We start from the raw sequence: 17,473 nt of genomic DNA on the forward strand, positions 1-17,473 counted from the left end.
AGATAGATAGATGATAAATAGATAGATAGATGATAGATAGATAGATGATAGATAGATAGATAGATTAGATAGATAGATAGATAGATAGATAGATAGATAGATAGATAGATAGATAGATAGATAGATAGATAGATAGATGATAGATAGATAGATAGATAGATAGATAGCTAGCTAGATAGATAGATAGATAGATAGATAGATAGATAGATAGATAGATAGATAGATAGATAGATAGATAGATAGATAGATAGATAGATAGATAGATAGATAGATAGATAGATAGATAGATAGATAGATAGATAGATAGATAGATAGATAGATAGATAGATAGATAGATAGATAGATAGATAGATAGATAGATAGATAGATAGATGATAGATAGATAGATGATAGATAGATAGATAGATAGATAGATAGATAGATAGATAGATAGATAGATAGATAGATAGATAGATAGATAGATAGATAGATAGATAGATAGATGATAGACAGACAAGCAGTTAGACAGACAGATAGATAGGTACTCTACTAAGTGTAAACACTAATATAATTTTCAAATACCTCTAAAACTCTCCCCATCAATAGCTTATCATATCTGACCAAAAATTTAACTTAGCAGCAATGAAAATATGAAAGAGCAAAAAAGCAAGCCAGAACAATATTTCAGTATTAAAGTAAGAGTAGCAATTAATAACATAAGCCTTTATTTTCTTTCCCAAGATGTCTTAAATATGTATCTGGGTCCCCATCTGTCTTTACACAGTTATTCAGTATTTGCTGGTCTCTTACAGCTCACAGACACATGAAAATCTTCAACACCCCCAACAACTCCAGCACCATGGCTGGCTTCATCCTCCTGGGCTTCCCTTGCCCCAAGGAGGGTCAGACTCCCCTCTTTGTGCTCTTCTCTCTTATCTACCTCCTGACCCTCGTGGGGAACGGTTCTATCATCTGTGCTGTGTGCTGGGATCAGAGACTCCACATGCCCATGTACATCCTACTCGCCAACTTCTCCTTCCTGGAGATCTGCTATGTCACCTCCACTGTCCCCAATATGTTGGCCAGCTTCCTCTCTGAGACGAAGGTCATTTCCTTCTCTGGGTGCTTTCTGCAGTTCTATTTCTTTTTCTCCCTGGGATCTACAGAATGCTTTTTCTTAGCAGTTATGGCCTTTGATCGATACCTTGCCATCTGCCAGCCATTGCATTACCCCACTGTTATGACTGGACATCTCTGCACTAATCTTGTGGTCAGCTGCTGGATACTTGGTTTCCTTTGGTTCCCTGTCCCTATCATCATCATCTCCCAGATGTCCTTCTGTGGATCTAAGATTATAGATCATTTCCTGTGTGACCCAGGTCCTCTGTTAGCACTCACCTGTTCCAGAACCCCCATGATGGAGTTCCTCTGGATGATTTTAAGTTCTCTACTCTTATTTATTCCTTTCCTCTGTATCATGGGGTCCTATGCTCTGGTCCTGAGAGCTGTATTGAGGGTCCCTTCAGCAGCTGGACGAAGAAAGGCCTTCTCCACCTGTGGATCCCATTTGGCTGTGGTTTCACTCTTCTATGGTTCAGTGATGGTCATGTATCTGAGCCCTACATCCAAGCATGAATCTGGAATGCAGAAGATTGTGACCCTGTTTTATTCTGTGGGAACCCCACTCATTAATCCTGTGATCTATAGTCTGAGGAACAATGATATGAAAAATGCCCTGCAGAAATTTCTTGGAACATAAAAATTAAAACCTTGGCACCACCTCAAATATATATTGCTAAGTGAATAAATGAATACTACTACGTAAACTGTTATTTATGTATAAAAAATATAAGCTCGTGTGTGTTAAAAAAAAAAAAGATAAAATATCTTTCAAATGAGAGACAAGAAAACTAACAGTGGTTGCATCTGGGAAGAGAGGACGTCTTGGATACAAGAGAAGAAAAAGACTTATTTTCATTGTGTACACATTGGTAACTTTTGAATTTTGTAGCACGTACAACATTCTATAAGGAAGTAGAAGGTGGAGGAGGGAAAGAAGAAAAATGATGTGCCTACTGGTAAATTTTCTGAGAATTGAGCCAACTCCTGGTTTGTTGGGGAATCTGGGAAGTAGGCTAATGGAAAGAAAAATGAAGGCGCCAGGACCTGAGAACCCATAGACATTTCACCCAGACTTGTTGGTTTTGGAGAACGTGGGAATGACTTTGTCCTCTGAGGATGTGTGGAATGAAATTAACTGTGATGAAGTTATAAGTGCTCTGTTTTCAGAATTGTTATTTTTTATCTTCTTTATTCATTAGATAATACTTAATGAAAACCTTCAATATGTCAGGTGCTGAACTAGAAAATGAATCCAATAAAGTGAATAAGTCACAGTCTAGGCTGAGAAAAATTAAATTTTGTGTACAGACTATGAGGAAGTGAGGCGTGAGAGAGCAGGAAAGTGAAATATTGCAGCAGGGCTCATTGCAGCTTATGGTCTATGTGTTCACCTCAAGATAAAGATCAGGAATGTCCCTAGAAAGGGTCTATAAAGCACTTCAAGAAAGCCTGTCTGATGTTTTACAATTTACTGATCCAACTGGCAGAAGAGGCTGCCTGGCAGTTTGCATCCACCCAGAGGTGATGCAGAAAAACATTCTGGCAATCTACTTCTGAAAGATCACAACCATTGAAAACCCTATGGAGTGCAGTTCTGCTTTGACACACATGGGTTTCCCATGAGTCAGAATTGACTCCATGGCAACTGTTTTTGTTTTGTTTTATTTTATGGCCAAAAGCAGCCTGGCTTTAAAATGTGATAAAAATTAAAATCCAAAATACATTGAAAAGAGGAAAGAACATGAGAAAATGAAAGTAGATTACTTCATGATTAAGGTACAAAAATTGCTCTTTGAGAGACATGAAACTTAGAACAGCACATCTGGTGCTGATTTCACATACACTAGGAGCCTTGACAGCTGGATACTGCTTCAGGTGCTTGCCTGCCCTTTACATTAAGCAGATAGCTCCTTTTATCTCAAAGTGTAGGTCAGTTTTTTTCCACTCAATACATGCTTCAATATAGTGATTACTTTTTGCAGTGAAAATGTCTTAATATCTTTTTCTTATTGATAATGCAAAACTGGATCATTGTCAATTTTTTAAACAATAGAGAAAAGTATAAAGAAGTACAAATTGCCCAAAATTCCTCTGTGCTAAATACAACTAAATTTTAGGTGATCGTCTCCAGAGATCTATCTATCCGCACACCTGAATTTAGAGACCATCTGAAAAATAGATTTCACACATTGAACACTAGTGACCGAAGACCAGACGAGTTGTGGCATGACATCAAGGACACCATCCATAAAGAAAGCAAGAGGTCATCGAAAAGCCAAGAAAGAAAGAAAAGATCAAGATGGATGTCAGAGGAGACTCCGAAACTTGCACTCGAATGTCGAGCAGCTAAAGCAAAAGGAAGAATTGATGAAGTAAAAGAACTAAACAGAAGATTTCAAAGGGCCTCTCAAGAAGACAAAGTAAAGTATTATAATGACACGTGCAAAGAGCTGGAGATGGAAAACCAAAAGGGAAGAACACGCTCGGCATTTCTCAAGCTGAAAGAACTGAAGAAAAAATTCAAGCCTCAAGTTGCAATAGTGAAGGATTCAATGGGGAAAGTATTAAATGATGCAGGAAGCATCAAAAGAAGATGGAAGGAGTCCTTATACCAAAAAGAATTAGTCGATGTTCAACCATTTCAACAGGTGGCAGATGATCAGGAACCAATGGTACTGAAGGAAGAAGTCCAAGCTGCTCTGAAGGCATTGGAGAAAAACAAGGCTCCAGGAATGGATGGAATATCAATTGAGATGTTTCAATGAACAGATACAACGCTGGTGGTAATCACTTCTCTATGCCAAGAAATATGGAAGACAGCTTCCTGGCCAACTGACTGGAAAAGATCCATATTTATGCCTATTCCCAAGACAGGTGATCCAACCGAATGTGGAAATTATAGAACTATATCATTAATATCACACGCAAGCAAAATTTTGCGAAAGATCATTCAAAAACAGCGGCAGCAGCATATTGACAGGGAACCGCCAGAAATTCAGGCTGGTTTCAGAAGAGGACGTGGAACCAGGGATATCATTGCTGATGGCAGATGGATCCTGGCTGAAAGCAGAGAATACCAGAAGGATGCCTACCTGTGTTTTATTGACTGTGCAAAGGCATTTGACTGTGTGGATCCTAAACTACGCATAACACTGCGAAGAGTGTGAGTTCCAGAACGCTTAATTGTGCTCATGAGGAACCTTTACATAGATGAAGAGGCAGCTGTTCAGACAGAACAAGGGGATACTGATTGGTTTAAAGTCAGGAAAGGTGTGCGTTAGGGTTGTATTCTTTCACCATACCTATTTAATCTGTATGCTGAACAAATATACAAGAAGCTGGACTATATGAAGAAGAACGGGGCATCAGGATTGGAGGAAGACCCATTAACAACCTGCATTATGCAGATGACACAACCTTGCTTGCTGAAAGTGAAAAGGTCTTGAAGCACTTACTAATGAAGATCGAGACCACAGCCTTCAGTATGGATTGCATCTCAACATAAAGAAAACAAAAATCCTCACAACTGGACCAATGAGCAACATCATGATAAACGGAGAAAAGATTGAAGTTGTCAAGGATTTCATTTTACTTGCATCCACAATCAACAGCCATGGAAGCAGCAGTCAAGAAATCAAAAGACGCATTGCATTGGGCAAATCTGCTTCAAAGGACCTCTTCAAAGTGTTGAAGAGCAAAGATGTCACCCTGAAGACTAAGGTGCGCCTGACCCAAGCATGGTATTTTCAATGACATCATATGCATGTGAAAGCTGGACAGTGAATAAGGTAGACCAAAGAAGAGTTGATGCCTTTGAATTGTGGTGTTGGTGAAGAATATTAACTATACCATGGACTGCCAAAAGAACGAACAAATCTGTCTTGGAAGAAGTGCAGCTAGAATGCTCCTTAGAGGCAAGGACTGCGTTTTTATATACTTTGCACATGTTGTCAGGAGGGATCAGTCCCTGAAGAAGGACATCATGCTGGGCAGAGTATAAAAAAAAAAAAGGTCAGCGAAAAAGAGGAAGACCCTCAAGAAGGTGGATTGACACAGTGGCTGCAACAATGAGCTCAAGCATAACAATTATTGTTAAGGATGGTGCAGGACCAGACAGTGTTTCATTCTGTTGTGCACAGAGTCACTATGAGTCGGAACCAACTCGACGGCACCTAACAACAACAACACAATGTCTAATGATTGAGAGTACTTCCCCATATGTCTATTAGCCTCCTGAATGTCTTCTTTGGTGATGTGTCTGTTCATATCCTTGGCCCGTTTTTAAATTGGATTGTCTTTTTGTTATTGAGATGTTGAAGTATTCTATAGATTTTCAAGATCAGATGCTTATCGGATGTTGTAGCCAAAAAATTTTTTCACACCCTAAGTTTTTTTCGTACTCCTTTGGTGATGTCTTTTGAAGAGTTCCCAGTTATCTAGCTTCCCTTCTAGTGTTTGTAGATCATTAGTTATTGCTTGTATTGTATGTATGCCATGTAATAGGGCCCCTAGGGTTGTCCCTATTTTTAATTCCATGATCTTTATCATTTTAGGTTTTATATTTAGGTCTTTGATCCACTCTGAGTTAGTTTTTGTGCCTCATTCTATTCTTATTTCCTCACCCTACCCCGTAGCTTCAGTGTGTCTTCTGAATCCCTCACTATTACAAATTCAGAAAGAATGTTCTAATATCATTTATAAGTTTTCCTAGAAGCCTTTCATGCTAATGTGTCACTCTCCTGGATACTTGCATTTTAAAACTCTTATTTCCAGTTCTCAAATACAAAGTGTTGTTTCCCGTTCAGTATCCCACTTTGGTGAGAGGCATCTGGGGTCTTAAATACTAGCAAGCGGCCATCTAAGATGCATCAATTGGTCTCAGCTCACCTAGAGCAAAGGAGAATGAAGAACACTAAAGACATATTGTAAAGATGAGCCAAGAGACAGAAAGGACCACACAAACCAGAGACTCCATCAGCCTGAGAGAGAAAAACTAACTGGTGCCCAGCTACCATTGATCACTGCCCTGACAGGGAATACAAAAGAGAATCCCTGATGGACCAGGAGAATAGTGGGATACAGATCTTAAATTCTCATGAAAAGACCAGGCTTAATGGTCTGATTGAGACTAGAGGGACCCTGGAGGTCTTGGTCCCTGGACCCTTTGTAAGCCCAACATTGGAACCATACCTAAAGCCAAGCCTTCAGACGGGGATTTGACTGGACTATAAGAAAGATAATGATATGGGTGAGGAGTGATCTTCTTGACTCAAGCAGACACATGAAACTATGTGGGCAACTCCTGTCTGGAGGTAAGATGAGAAGGAAGAGAGGGACAGGAGCTGGTTGAATGGACACAGGAAATACAGGGATAAGAGGAGGAATGTGCTGTCTCATTAGGGGGAGAGCAGCTAGGAGTACATAGCAAGGTGTGTATCTTTTTGTATGAGAAACTGACATGATTTATAAACTTTCACTTAAAGCACAATAGGTAAATAAATAAATTTTTAAAAAGAAGTGTTGTTTCTTCTTAAAAGAATTGTGTCTTTCACCTGCCCTTGAGAATATGTTTTTGGGAAGGGGGAAAAGCTAGGGACCTTAGTTACCCCAGAGGAATGGAAATCCTCCAAACCCTAGGGAAGAAAATTCTAATTCAGGAATGATGTATCCATGACAATCTTGAGAGAAATATGGGAAGTTAGAAATCAACCCTTGAGGCCCTTGTGCTGCATATAATCTTACTTATTAGTGTATAAAAATTTACAAAACATTTTTATATCCATTATCTCATTTTGTAATCCAATCCTATGAATGCCAGTAAATTTCCAGTAGTCAGAAAAGACTGCCTTAAACTAGCCCAAGCCAGATTCAGCCAACCCCGCATGCCCAAAAGGGCCAGCTGTCACCATTAGTTGACCTCAACAGAGTACAGAACAAGACGTAGAACAAATCAGAAGGAAAATCAGAAGGACCCCATTCCGAAGTGAGAGGTCTCAAAAAGAACCATGTCATCTCTGTTTTCTGGCTACCAAAATTCCTGCAACGTCTTCCTTCTAGAATTTTCCCTCCCCATTAAGCCTATGTGGCTGCCATCTTACTGCCCAAATCACATCTAAGCCCTACTTACGCATAGCTCAAGGAGTCAGATCTGACGAACTGACTCCTTGCTCCAAGCATGGCAATAAAGTTACTTTCTCTTTCTCAAAAGCTGCTGTCCAGATTATTGGCAGGTCTGGACAGAACCCACCTTCTAAGGTTTGGCAACAATTTCACCCCATATCCCATATCAGCTCCATGGGCACACAGGAAAGGTATGTATTTTATATTTGATCAAACTGTAGCTCACCAAGCTCTTACATCTAATAAGTGAAAATACTCAGGCTAGGACCCAAATTATCTGTGTCCCAATATCCTTTCTGTTACCTCTAGCTTCTCTTTAGATTCAACCCTCCTCTCACCCAGTGTCCCTCTTTATCCCAGGTCACCCACAATCATAAAATCTCTGAATAATCTTTTCCATCGTTTCCTTGCCTGTCCTATGCTTCTTTCAAAAGTTTCTCCAGTTGCTTAAATCCAACTCGGCTTTTCGATATGCCTAGATCTTAGTCCCACACTGTCATGGATTGAACCGTGTCCCCGGAAAGTGTGTGTCAATTTGGCTAGGCCATGATTCCCAGTATTGTGAGACTGTCCACCATTCTGTCATCTCATGTGATTTTCCTATGTGCTGTAAATCCTACATCTATGCTGTTAATAAGGAAGAATTAGAGGTAATTATGTTAATGAGGCAGGACTCAATGTACAAAATTAGCCTCTGTCTTAAGCCAATCTCTTTTAACATATAAAAGAGAGAAGGGAGCAGAGAGACATACGGATCTCATACCACCAAGAAAGCAGCACTGGGAGAACAGTGTGTCCTTTGGACCCCAGGTTCCTAGGCTGAGATACTCTTTGACCAGGGGATGACAAGGACCCTCCCCCAGAACTGACAGACAGAAAGCCTTCCCCTGGAGCTGGTACCCTGAATTTGGACTTCTAGCCTCCTAAACTGTGAGAGAATAAGTCTTTCTTTCTTAAAGCCATCCACTTGTGGTATTTGTTATAGCAGCACTAGATAACTAAGACACACACTGAACATCACCTGTAGCTAAGCTCCAAGTGACAATTATCCCTACTAATATCATCCTTAGCCCTCTGTTGAAAATATTCTCAATTGATTCCTGATCCTACTGACTCCAATGCTCTATTTTCTATCACAGTGGTTGTCAAGCTTTAGGGTGCACCACAAACACTGGAAAGCTTGTAAACACAGATTGCTGGGCCCCACACTCAGAGTTTCTGATTCAGTAGGTCAGGGTGGGGCCTGAAAATGTGCATTTCTAACAAGTTGTAAAGTGGTGCTAATACTGCTGGTGCAGGGACTATATTTTCAGAAAACTTACCCTTCCTCATTCTGACTCCTAAAGAGCCAAGGTCTCTACTTGAGCTCTTAGATCTCAGAATGAATTCATCTTTCTCTCAGGTCTTCAGGTTCTCTGCCTCATGTTGTTTGTCCTCCTTCCACTGATATCACTGAAAGAATTCATACTTCCCACCTCTGAACGATTTACAGTGCCAAACTTTCCTTTTCAGTAATATTACGTCATGTCAACCAACAGCCTTACAAAGTTTGTTTTACAGAAGACTAGATTTTTTCAAACAGATGCTTTCAAACTGAATCTAAAATTGAAAAAGGGGGTTCTTTATTTCATATTGAATGTAACAAACTTAAATTATGTATAGACAAAGATCTTTTAATGTAATTGCTTATTGGTTAGTTAACAAGAATGAAGTCTATTTTTCAGAGACCATCAAACACACACTTACGCTATTGTCTCTCCTCCCCCATCAACCACCACTCCCCACCTCCCACCCCCACCCTTTCCACCCTCCTCCCTCTTCACCTTCCTCCCTCCACTAAGAGGAAAATTTCCCTGGCCTCTCTAGATAATTATCCTGATCTCTGTGTCTCACTTATCCAGCCATTGGGGGAAATATATGTAAATATAGATCAGATTAGATACAAGCACAGGGAGTGATGCCTCCCAAGAGGCACACTGGGGAACTATGGGTCCTTGCAGGAGACACTTGTAAACTCTTAATAATCACTGACCAGAAGAATGAATTCCATTTGGTCAGGTTCTTTTCACTGTCAGGAAGCAAGTCTCTGGAGCCACAAATACTGTTCTCTGTCCCTGACTCAGCTTTTAGGTCATGTAAAAGGAGAGTCTTGTGGCCGGAGTTTCTCTCACAACTTCCTCTTGGAGCCAGAAATGCCACCGGGCACGTAAGGAAGATGCACATGGCGCCTGTGCACCATTGCTGTCAGAGCCTAAGACCATCCTGGCCCTTCTGTAAATCCATTGAGTATTCATTGCTTTGTTCTTTATATGACTCTGCAGTTCTCTTCTCCCAACACACCTCTGAGGAGTGCTCAGTGTGATATAGTCATATTTAGGGCTCACAAGGCACAATAGAATGCCTACGGTGCAGCTCATTTAGGGAAATTGATGCTCGGGTGTCTTGGGTATTATTTTTTGGCCGCTAAATTTCCTTCCATTAGAATGTATTCTGAATCTGATAAGCAGACCAACTCCTGTGGAGTCAGTTCCAACTCATGGCAACCCATCTGTGTCAGAGTAAAACTGTACTCCATAGGGTTTTCAATGGCTGAATTTTCAGAAATAGATTCACAGGCCTTTCTTCCAAGATGCCTCTAGGTGGACTCAAATCTCCAACCTTATAGCTAGCATCCAAGTGCATTAACTGTCTGCACCACCCAGGGAATCTGGTAGGCTTTGTTTTTAATATTAATGCAATGTAGTTTTCATTGGTGGATTATCCTTCATCGAGAGCAATTAAAGCAGGTCATTCTTTTTTTTTTTTCAAATTGTTGGCAAGTCTCAAATAGAAACCGAGAAAGAAGTAACCCAAAAGACTCCCTTGCCTTTCAGATTTATCTAAACTTTAGCCATAAATACAGAAATATTTAAAAGAAGAACAACCCATTCATTTATACTTTAAAAAATAAATGTTCCTCACTGGTCAAATGGCTTAAATTCCTAGCAAATGGTTGGCCATCAGGAAGGGTCTAGCCCCCTTTCTAGTTCATTCAAGATGGACTGCCCAGGTTCACTGTTCCGCTTCTTCTCTACAGCTGCGCATTTGTACTAACACTTGAGGTGGTCAGAGAGACAAATGAGGCAAATTTAATTTTCCATTCAAGCTGCTAATATATGTACTTTGGAGCTAGAGGCAGTAAAAAAAAGATTCAGTAAGATTTCAAATTATCTATGAAGTTCATTTATCCACATTGTCCATCTTTCTCTGGTCCTGTATTCCATAGATAACTGAGATTTCACTGCAGCACAAATCATGTAAACAGAAAGAAAGGCCAAAGTTATATTACTGAAGTATGGTGTTGGGGAAGGCTATGAGCGTGTCATTGTGTGTGTGTGGTGTGTGTGTGTGTGTGTACAGGCAAATCCTGATGGCTCTGGAAACTCATTTCAGTAACTGACTAAAAGCTGGCCCAGCACGTGTGAGTTAGCTCAGTAGAAGAACAGGCTGATTCCCGCTGCTGGCCAGTAGAGGCCCCTGCCTTCTAACAAGGCCACTTGCGCAACCAAGGAACTTCCATTACTCTGTAGTCAAACTGATGGTCTTTGCTTTCCTGTCCCTATAAATATGTAGAGCAGGAGTCAGCAAACCCGGTTCATGGGTCAAATCTGGCCTGCTGCCTGTTCTCATCATATAGCAAGCTAAGAATGTTTTTTACATTTTTAAATGGTTAGAAAAAATTAATTGGAGAGTAACATTTCATAAAACATTTGACATATGTGATGTTAATTATAAGAAATTCAACTTTCAGTGGACGTAAATAAAATTTTATTAGAATACAGCTATGTTCATTCATTTAGGTATGATGTATGGCTACTTTTGCACTACAAAAACAGAACCAAGTTGTTATGACAGAGCCTATATCGTGCACAACCCTAAAATGTTTAAAAATTTTCCCACCAGTAATATAGGGCATTACAGGGGTGGGGCAATCCCCTTTAACGAAAGGCAGACCTTGTTAAGTACAATCCAAATATGCACATCTCTCAGTGGGATCATAAGAGCTCAGGGGATGGTGGCCCCCTGTTACGATTCAGCTTGTCAGTTTTTCTCTAATGAACACTATTTTATATGTGCAGAGCTTATATTAGCAGAGCATGTATGCACACCCCATTTTCACAACACTGTGTGAGAGAGAGAGAATAAATGAAAGTTTGATTGATAGAACCAAGAGATGAGGTTGTAGGTGTTTGTTTTTGTTGTTGTTAGGCACCGTCAAGTAGATTCTACTCATAACAACTCCATGCACAACAGAATGAAGCACTGCCTGGTCCTGAGCCATCCTCACAACGCTTGCTATGTTTGAGCCCATTGTTGCAGCCACTGTGTCAAACAAACCACCTCGTTGAGGGTCTTACTTTTTTTCACTGACCCTCTACCATATGAAGTGTGATGTTTTTCTCCAGAGATTGGTCCCTCCTGATAATATGTCCAAAGTACATGTGACAAAGTCTAGTCATCCTCGCTTCTAAGGTGCATTCCGGCTATACAGATTTTTTCTTTCTGTTGGCAGTCCGTGGTCTATTCGATATTCTACACCAACACCATAATTCAAAGGCATCAACTCTTCTTTGGTCTTCCTTACCCATTGTCCAGCTTTTGTATGCATATGAGGCCATTGAAAATACCACGGCTTGGTGTCCGGTGCACCTTAGACCTCAAGGTGACACCTTTGCTTTATAACACTTTAAAGAGGCCTTTTGCAGCAGATTTGCCCAGTGCAATACAGCATTTGATTTTTTGGCTGCTGCTTCCATGGGTGTCAATTGTGGATCCAAGTAAGATCAAGTCCTATAGGTTCAGTTGTGACCTATAGGTTTTTGTTTTCTTTATACTGAGGAATAATCCATACTGAACACTGTAGTCTTTATCCTCATCCATTAAGCGCTTCAATTTCTCTTCACTTTCAGCAATCAAGATTATGTCATCTGCATATCACAGGTTCTTAGTGAGTCTTCCTCTAGTCCTGATGCCATGTTCTTCTTCATATTGTCCAGTTTCTCTAAATATCTGCTCAGCTTACAGACTGAGCAAGTATGGTGAAAAGATACAACCCTGACACATGCCTTTCCTGATGTTAAACCACACAATATCCCCTCGTTTGTTTGAACAACTGCCTCTTGGTCTATGTACAGGTTCTGCAGGAGCACAATGAGGTATCCTGGAATTCCCATTCTTTGCAATGTCATCCATAATTTCTTATGGAGATTATTATGGAATTATTGTGGAGATGTTTATAGGGGCCAAATCAAAGACCACAGTTTAGAGATTTTGATTTATTCTAAGTGAATTGGGATGCTAACTAAAGTCTATGCACAAGAGAAGGAAATCATCTGATTTTCTTTGTTTAAAGAGTCACTCTGGCTGTGGCATGGAGAGTAGTGTGTTGTGAAGCAACAATGGAAGCAGGAAGCCACTTAAGACACCATCACTGAGGTCCATGGGAAAAAAGATGACTTGAACTAGGGCAGAGGCAGTGGAGATGGTAAAAAGCTTAACTCAAGTTTTGTTAACAGGCATTTCATTTCTGATTGATCAGTGAAAACAAGCAGTTCACAAGCTCAGTTAAGTACTTATAAGGCAAAGATGTGAATTTGAAGGGTATGTGTCTGACCTCATCATAGATAAACAAGGGAGCGTCCATGAGCTGTATCCAAGTCTTATGAAGAAGGATTGTCACTTGCAGTGAGCCATTTTCCTGAACACAAAGAGCAAAAGGGTTTTCTTAATCATGGCTGATTTCCAGGCTCACAGGGTTCAGGTAAAATTCAACATTGTCAGGTGATATACATATATATATAGACAATATATGTGTGTGAGTGTGTATATATACATGTTCTACTAAGTGTAAAAAAACCCAGTGTAAGTGTTATATAAATGCCTCTACAGAACTCTACTTCAAGAGCTTATCAGTTCCAACTACAAGTTTACTTGGGCCCACAGTGATAACGTAAAAAAGCAAAAAAGCAAGCCAGAACAATATTTCAGGATTATAGAAAAAGAGTAGCAATTGATACTTCATTCTTTATTTACTTTACAAAGATGTTTCAAATATAAATCTGGGGACCTATCTCTCTTTACACTGTTATTCAGTATCAGCTGGTCTTTTACAGCTCACAGACACATGAAAATCTTCGACACGACCAACAACTCCAACACCATCACTGGCTTCATCCTCTTGGGCTTCCCTTGCCCCAGGGAGGGTCAGATCCTCCTCTTTGTGCTCTTCTCTATTCTCTACCTCCTGACCCTCATGGGGAACGGTTCCATCATCTGTGCTGTGTGCTGGGATCAAAGACTCCATACTCCCATGGACATCCTTCTTGCCAACTTCTCCTTCCTCGAGATCTGTTATGTCACCTCCACTGTCCCCAACATGTTGGCCAACTTCCTCTCTGAGACCAAAGTCATCTCTTTCTCTGGGTGCTTTCTCCAATTCTACTTTTTCTTCTCTCTGGGTTGTACAGAATGCTTTTTCTTATGGCATTTGATCGATACCTTGCAATCTGCTGGCCTCTACACTATCCAACCATTATGACTGGACATCTCTACACCAATCTTGTAGTCAATTGCTGGGTATTTGGTTTCCTCTGGTTCCTGATTCCTATTATCATCATCTCCCAGATGGCCTTCTGTGGATCCAGAGTATGTGACCCAGGTCATCTAACACTCACTTGCAAAAGAGCTCCTGTGATGGACCTTGTCTTCTCCACCTTAACTCTTCTGCCCATCATTATTCTCTTTCTCTTCATCATGGGGTCCTACACTCTGGTCCTAAGAGCTGTATTAATTGTCCCCTCAGCACCTGGACAAACAAAAGGCTTCTCCGCCTGTGGGTCTCATCTGGCTGTGGTTTCACTTTTCTGTGGCTCAGTACTGGTCACGTATGGGAGTCCAACACCTCAGCATGAAGACAGAATGCAGAAAATTGTGACCCTGTTTTATTCCGTTGTGACCCCTCTCCTTAACCCTGTGATATACAGTCTTAGGAACAAAGATATGAAAAGATTCCTGCAGAAATTTCTGAGAATATAAAGAAGAGCACTAATTTAAAAGGCTCTTGAGCAACATTAAACTCATATGTAACCTCTTTTTCAGATTAAGAAAAGAAAAACAGGTGTCATTCATATAATTGTTCATCCTAGTATTTATCCAAAAACTTGACCACCTGTGAGTCTGTTTCTATTATCTCTTTCTTCTCTTGGTTTTTGATCATATACTCCTGTTTCTTAGCATGCCTCAATTTTTTTTTTTTTTTTTAGAATGCAGCACATGGTGCTTAAAAAATTCTGTACACATTGGGTGTAGTAACCAAACCAAGATAAAGTTTTCTTACAGCAGGTAGATAGAGTAGGTGCAGATAGTTTTAATCCCATTTAAAAGTTCTTTTTTTGTGATTTAAAGATGGTCTATGTCAGTTTTGGTCTTACCCCTGGGGTACATTCCTTACTCAGGAACATGGCCTTCATGAGATCTCAGCTAAAGCCTAGACTATGTACCAGGGCCATTTCTAGTGTGCCTTGACTCCTATTTCTGTACTTCTTGCACCATATGACTCCTTAAACCTCTGCTTATCTCTTCAGACTCTCGGTTTCTGCTTTCTGCTAGATTCTTGAAGTCTCATCTTGCATATGAACGTCTCCAAAAAACTCAAGCCCATTGAGTTCATCCTGACTCATAGCAATCTTATAGAACAGAGAAGAGCTGCCCCATAGGATTTCTAAAGAGCGGCTGGTGGACTAAAACTGTCAATCTTTTGGTTAGCAGCCAAACTCTTATCTACAAGCCACCAGAGCTCCATGAAGAGTTAAAAAACCAAAAATGAAACTCTTTGCCTTCGAGTCTATTCCAAGGCATAGGCACCTAATTAAAAACAAACAACAAACAAAAAAAAAAACCTAAACGCATTGCATTTGAGTCAATTCCGACTCATAGAAACCCTATAAGACACAGTAGAACTGGCCCATAGTGTTTCCAAGGAGCTGGTGTTGAATTCAAATTGCTGACCTTTTGGTTAGCAGCCGAGCTCATAACCACTGCTCGCCCAGGGCTCCTAGGAATCCCAAAGTTAGTCGAGGGAAGATTTCATCAAATTCTGGGTGTCACTTCTCTGTGGTCAGCCTCTCTCAAGAATACATTTCTCAAAAACTTACTACTTAAACTACTTAGGCAGCTGCAAAATCCAATGTTCTATCTCCTCAGTTCAGTAAAACCACTGCTTTCTACTCAGACTTTAGTCCTCCAACCTCCAGCCCCCAGTCCCTTCCCCATGCCTCCACATCTCCACTTTCCCCCCACCTAGTGAATTGTCGGAGCCCTGGTGGCATAGTTAAGAGCTCTGCTAACCAAAAGTTTGGCAGTTTGGATCCACCAGCTACTCCTTGGATACCCTATGGGACAATTCTACTCCGTCCTGCAGGGTCAATATGAGTTGGAATACACTCCACGGCAATGGATTTTGGGTTTTTTTAGTTAATTGTCAAACATCCTCGGGTACGGATAAGGAAGGTGAATGGAACCCACTTCCTTGCTTTTGACTTCTTCCTGGAATTGTAGGCCCTGAAGTTTTACCTGTGTAGATTGCTCTCCAATGCATTCAAAAGGTTGCTTGTATTTTGTCCAGATTTTATAGCTACATTTGTCAGAAGGGTTAATTGCTAAGCTAATAAATCATGATCATAACCAGGAAAAATATGTTAAAAAAATCAAGACCAAGTTGAATTTATAGCTGAAAACTTCATGTTTGCTTTTTCATTAGAAAATCAATCCATGTAATTCATCACATTAACAAAAGGGTATAAACATTATATCTTATCAAAACACACAGCAAAACACATATTAAAACTCAATATCACCCGTTTTAAAGTATCTTAGTAAAATAAGGGTAAAAGAATCACTTCTTAACTGAAAACAATGTTTTATGAAAATAAAATACAGCTACATTAAATACACTTAATGTTTTAATTTGAAAGTTTTTGTCATTGAGATTGAAAAGGAGACAAGGATGCTCATTGTAAACACTTGTGTTTAAAATAGTACTTGCGGTTTCAGCCAGTGCAATTAGGCAGGAAAAATAAAGTTACAAGAAATGGAAAGTTAGGATATGAAATTGAAAAAATTGTATACATTTATGTGTAATATCTAAAAGAAATAAAAGTGGTATAATTGTATATGTATAGTATCCAATATAATCTCCCAAGAAAATATCAGGTTTAATAGGTGAATTTTTAAAAATCATTGAATATGACACAATGTACAAATATTAATTTTATATCTGTATACCAGCAACAAAAGCTACAAAATATTTTAATGATACCACTTATAATGGCATCAAAAAATTATCGAATGCCAAAGATATGAATAGACACTTCACTGAAGAAGATACTCAGGTAGCTAACAGATACATAAGGAAAAGTTCATGATCATTAGCCTTGAGAGAAATGCAGATCAAAACTACAATGACATTCCGTTTCACTCCAACAAGGCTGGCATTAACCCAAAAAACACAAAACAATAAATGATGGAGAGGCTGTGGAGAGATTGGAACACATCCACACTGCTGGTGGGAATGTGAAATGCTACAACCAGTTTGGAAATCGATTTAGCACTTCCTTAAAAAGCTAGAAATAGGACTACCATACAATCCAGCAATCCCACTCCTTGGAATATATCCTAAAGAGATAAGACACTTTACACCAACAGATATATGCACACCCATGTTTATTGCAGCACTCTTTACAATAGCAAAAAGATGGAAACAACCAAGGTGCCCATCAACAGATGAATGGATTAATAAATTATGGTATATTCACACAGTGGAATCCTACGCATTGATAAAGAACAGTGATGAATCTGTGAAACATTTCATGCCAAGGAGGAACCTGGAAGGCATTATGCTGAGTGAAATTAGTCAGTTGCAAAAGGACAAATATTGTCTAAGATCGCTATTATAAGAACTTGAAAAACAGTTTAAACTAAGAAAACATTCTTTCGTGGTTATGAGGCGGGGAGGGAGGGAGGGTGGGAGAGGGGTATTCATTAATTGGATAGCAGATAAGAACTACTTTAGGTGAAGGGAAAGACAACACACGATACAGGGGAGGTCAGCACAACTGGACTAAACCAAAAGCAAAAAGTTTCCTGAATAAACTGAATGCTTCGAAGGCCAGCGTAACAGGGGCAGGGATTTGGGGACCATGGTTTCAGGGGATAT

The 17,473-nt window shown here is 39.9% G+C and overlaps 1 protein-coding gene across 1 annotated transcript; it reads left to right on the forward strand.

Moving 5' to 3' along the window:
- Positions 1–787: 787 nt before the first annotated feature.
- On the forward strand, positions 788–1,738 carry LOC126084555 (olfactory receptor 11G2-like). The gene has a single exon (XM_049899162.1). It carries the CDS (start codon positions 803–805, stop codon positions 1,736–1,738), a length of 936 nt encoding a protein of 311 aa, XP_049755119.1. The 5' UTR covers positions 788–802.
- The last annotated feature ends 15,735 nt before the right edge of the window (positions 1,739–17,473 follow it).

This window comes from Elephas maximus, chromosome 10 (assembly GCF_024166365.1).
Source record: "Elephas maximus indicus isolate mEleMax1 chromosome 10, mEleMax1 primary haplotype, whole genome shotgun sequence".
Classification (NCBI taxonomy): domain Eukaryota; kingdom Metazoa; phylum Chordata; class Mammalia; order Proboscidea; family Elephantidae; genus Elephas; species Elephas maximus.

Coding starts and splice junctions, on each gene's coding strand:
- LOC126084555 (XM_049899162.1), top strand. CDS start 803: ATGAAAATCTTCAACACCCCCAACAACTCCAGCACCATGGCTGGCTTC.